The sequence below is a fragment of the Etheostoma spectabile genome, unplaced genomic scaffold (genome assembly GCF_008692095.1).
Source record: "Etheostoma spectabile isolate EspeVRDwgs_2016 unplaced genomic scaffold, UIUC_Espe_1.0 scaffold00009808, whole genome shotgun sequence".
NCBI classification, from domain to species: Eukaryota; Metazoa; Chordata; class Actinopteri; order Perciformes; family Percidae; genus Etheostoma; species Etheostoma spectabile.
The window spans coordinates 8,376-12,450 of NW_022603750.1; the positions used below are offsets into that span (position 1 = coordinate 8,376).

Below are 4,075 nucleotides of genomic sequence, written 5' to 3' on the forward strand. Positions count from 1 at the left end.
ATCCGTCCAGAAATGCTGAAAGCTCTGGGTGTGGAGGGGCTGTCTTGGTTGACACGCATCTTTAACATTGCGTGGAGGTCTGACAGTGCCTCAAGAGTGACAGACTGGGGTGGTTGTTCCCTTCTTCAAAAAGGGGGACCAGAGGGTGTGTGCCAATTACAGGGGTATCACACTTCTCAGCCTCCCTGGTAAAGTCTACTCCAAGGTGCTGGAAAGGAGGGTTCGGCTGATAGTCAAACCTCGGAACAAAATGCAGATTCTGTCCTGGTTGTGGAACAACGGGTCAGATCTTCACTCTCACAAGGATCCTAGAGGGAACCTGGAAGTATGCCCAACCGGTCTAAATGTGTTTTGTGGATCTGAAGAAGGCAGATGACCGGGTCCCGCGGAAGACACTGTGGGAGGTGCTGCCGGAATATGGGGTGAAGGGATCCCTTCTTAGGGCCATCCAATCTCTGTATGACCAAAGCGAGAGCTGTGACCGGGTTCTCGGCAGTAAGTCGGAATCGTTCCAGGTGAGGGTTGGCCTCCGCCAGGGCTGTGCTTTGTCACCAATCCTGTTTGTAATATTTATGGACAGGATATCAAGGCGTAGTCGGGGCGGGGAGGGGTTGCAGTTCAGTGGACTCAGGATCTCATCGCTGCTTTTTGCAGATGATGTGGTCCTGATGGCATCAGTGGTCTGTGACCTTCAGCACTCACTGGATCGGTTCGCAGCTGAGTGTGAAGCAGCTGGGATGAGAGTCAGCACCTCTAAATCTGAGGCCATGGTTCTCAGCAGGAAACCGATGGAGTGCTTTCTTCAGGTAGGGAGTGAGTCCTTACCCCAAGTGAAGGAGTTTAAAAACCTTGGGGTCTTGTTTGCGAATGAGGGGACCATGGAGCATGAGATTGGTCGGAGAATCGGAGCAGCCGGTGCGGTATTACATTCCGTTTATCGCACCGTTGTGACGAAAAGAGAGCTGAGCCAGAAGGCAAAGCTCTCGATCTACCAGTCAGTGTTCGTTCCTACCCTCACCTATGGTCATGAAGGCTGGGTCATGACCGAAAGAACCAGATCCAGGGTACAAGCGGCCAAAATGGGTTTCCTCAGGAGGGGGGCTGGCGTCTCCCTTAGAGATAGGGTGAGAAGCTCAGTCATCCGAGAGGAGCTCGGAGTAGAGCCGCTGGTCCAGGCACGTCCAGCTGGGAGGAGGCCTCGGGGAAGACCCAAGACTAGGTGGAGAGATTATATCTCCAACCTGGCCTGGGAACGCCTCGGGATCCCCCAGTCGGAGCTGGTTGATGTGGCTCGGGAAAGGGAAGTTTGGGGTCCCCTACTGGAGCTGCTGCCCCCGAGACCCGATACCGGATAAAGCGGATGAAGATGGATGGATGGATACTCGGTTATGGGAAAAACTAAGGGATTTAAATTTGTTTATTTTTAGTTTAACTGACCTGTGATGTTTTTTAACTCGCTGAGAGTAGAAGTTAAGACGTCAGGTAGATGTGTCCCGGGGTGATGAGGCCAGACTGCTGATGTGCCCCCCCCCCCCCCCCCCCTCTGACTAGAAGACTTTAAAAGAAGCTGACGCAGAGTTTCATCTCAGTTTTAGAGCAGAGACAGCGTGACTGCAGCTACACACCAGACGGATGGTAAGTGTGGAGAGTGTGTTGTTGTGATATTTGATGTCTTTACTGTCTGCAGGCTGAATACTGCGTGTGTGTTGTTGTGATATTTGATGTCTTTACTGTCTGCAGGCTGAATACTGCGTGTGTGTTGTTGTGATATTTGATGTCTTTACTGTCTGCAGGCTGAATACTGCGTGTGTGTTGTTGTGGTAATTGATGTCTTTACTGTCTGCAGGCTGAATACTGCGTGTGTGTTAATGATGTGAGTCTATGATAAGAGAACATTTGACATTTAAACTAATTTGATTTCTGCAGATCTACAAAGTGTAACGTTGTTCATGCTGTGCTAACTAGAAAGGTTGTGTTGGGAACCAAACTCTAATTATGAAAAACTCTACACAGGTTTCATATTTCACTTTGGGAGCATACTTTGATATTGGGCTCTTTAAATACTTACTGTTTGTGATCATGATGTGTGTTTATGTTTTAACAGTGTGTGCCAATGTGCTGCTGGTTGTGGTTATCTGTGTGAACAGGAGCTTACATGAACCTATGTACCTTTTTCTGGTCAGCCTGTTTGTAAATGAACTGTATGGTAGTACAGGGTTGTTTCCATTCCTTCTGGTTCAGATCCTCTCGGACATTCACACTGTTTCTGCTCCCTTCTGCTTCCTGCAGATCTTCTTCTTGTATACTTATGCAGCTAGAGAATTTTGGACCTTAGCCGTCATGTCTTATGACAGATATCTTGCTATCTGTTATCCTCTGCAATATAACACACGTATGACATCTAACAAGGTTGCCGTGCTTATTGCTCTAACATGGTTTTACCCATCTGTTATAGTTGTAGTCACAATATCTCTAAGTTCCCCTTTACAGCTGTGTGGGAACATCATTAAAACAGTTTACTGTGATAACTATGCTATTGTCAAACTGGCCTGCTCTGACACCAGAGTGAACAACATTTATGGACTCTCTTACACTTCTCTTGAAGTCTTTGGTCTTCTCATTTTAATCCTCTACTCCTACATGAGGATCCTTAAAGTGTGTTTTTCTGGTTCTAAGCAGACGAGACAGAAAGCTGTCAGCACCTGCACCCCCCACCTCGCTTCCCTCATCAACTTCTTCTTTGGGTGTTCCTTTCAATTTTTACACAGTAGGTTTGATATGAGCAGTGTACCTGTGATGTTACGTAATGTTTTGTCATTATATTTCCTGACCTGCCAACCGCTCTTTAACCCTTTAATGTATGGACTGCAGATGTCGAAAATACGTATCCTGTGTAAAAGTCTTATCTTTGGTAAAATATAAACTGACGTGTAAGAGCATCTTGCTGGTTGGTGACCTCTGTGAATACATTTTTTGGATAATGATGTATGAACTAGAAATAACGGCCATCTGGGAGAAGCAGGCAGGTGTTTTTGCGAGTGACGGGCTAATGATACGTCACCTTTCACCATCGCAGCCCCAGACCTCTGGAACACACACACATCTGGATCTGACCTGACCTGGACAGGTCTAGATGATCCAAGCCCTCCCCTGTAATAAATCAAATGCCCCTGCTGTTATGTGCTTCTTTACTCTTTCACTTGCTATTTATGGGCTTTATTGTAACGTGTCTTTGGGTACGTTGACAAGTGCTGTTTAAATTAAATGTGTTATTATTGTTAATGCTGGGGGGGTGTACAAAAGTATAGTATGGCAATATTTTTCGTGCCAATACCAAAATAATACACAGAAGCCAGGTATCAGTTAATTTTAAATACAAATTGCACTTGAGAATTTAAAGTTTGGACACTAGAATAATAAATTAAATAAGAAAAACAGAAGTGAGATGAATAAACAATGAAAATATCTTTTAAATATAAAACAGATGACATTATTTCATGACATATTTATATTATTTTGAAGGCAATGGGCCACTGTTGTGAAAACATAAATATGAGTAGTTATTACTGCTTGTAGAAATGATCTATGGGTCCCTTTTTTCAAAGTACTGTCCCGGTCTTTTTGTGTATTTGTCATCTTTAGAATATTTCTTGGCTCAGAATGAGACTTTAGGGGAGAGACATATTAAGAGTGGGGGGGGGGGGGGGTCTGGTGTTCTACCCAGAGAAACATTAAAACTTTATTTCTTGCATCCTGATACATTGTGGTAGAAAGGAATTTTTACACGTGTGAAGGAAAACATAAAATCCAGGCGGGGGGGGGGGGGGGTTTACATCTGATTCTGGGCCGGACTCTCTGACATCCACACCGTTCTCTGCTTCCTTCTTTTCCTGCAGATTATTGTTTATCTACTAAGTCTAGAAAATATCTTCAGTGACAGATTGGACAAATTCATAGATAAAAATGATAAAAACAAATGACTTCCTGACGGTCGATATGGATTCAGAACAAATAGGTCAACAATCACCAGCTTTAACTGATCTCATTGAAGAAATCACAAATTCCACAGACAATG

At 44.6% G+C, this 4,075-nt stretch overlaps 1 protein-coding gene across 1 annotated transcript; it reads left to right on the plus strand.

The window, feature by feature from the left end:
• The first annotated feature begins 1,995 nt into the window (after positions 1–1,995).
• Positions 1,996–2,922, plus strand: LOC116679205 (olfactory receptor 4D1-like). The gene has a single exon (XM_032508899.1). The coding sequence runs from the start codon at positions 1,996–1,998 to the stop codon at positions 2,920–2,922; it is 927 nt and encodes a 308-aa protein (XP_032364790.1).
• The last annotated feature ends 1,153 nt before the right edge of the window (positions 2,923–4,075 follow it).

Excerpts from the sequence above, each read along its gene's own strand:
- LOC116679205 (XM_032508899.1), top strand. The coding sequence starts at position 1,996 with ATGAAAAACTCTACACAGGTTTCATATTTCACTTTGGGAGCATACTTT.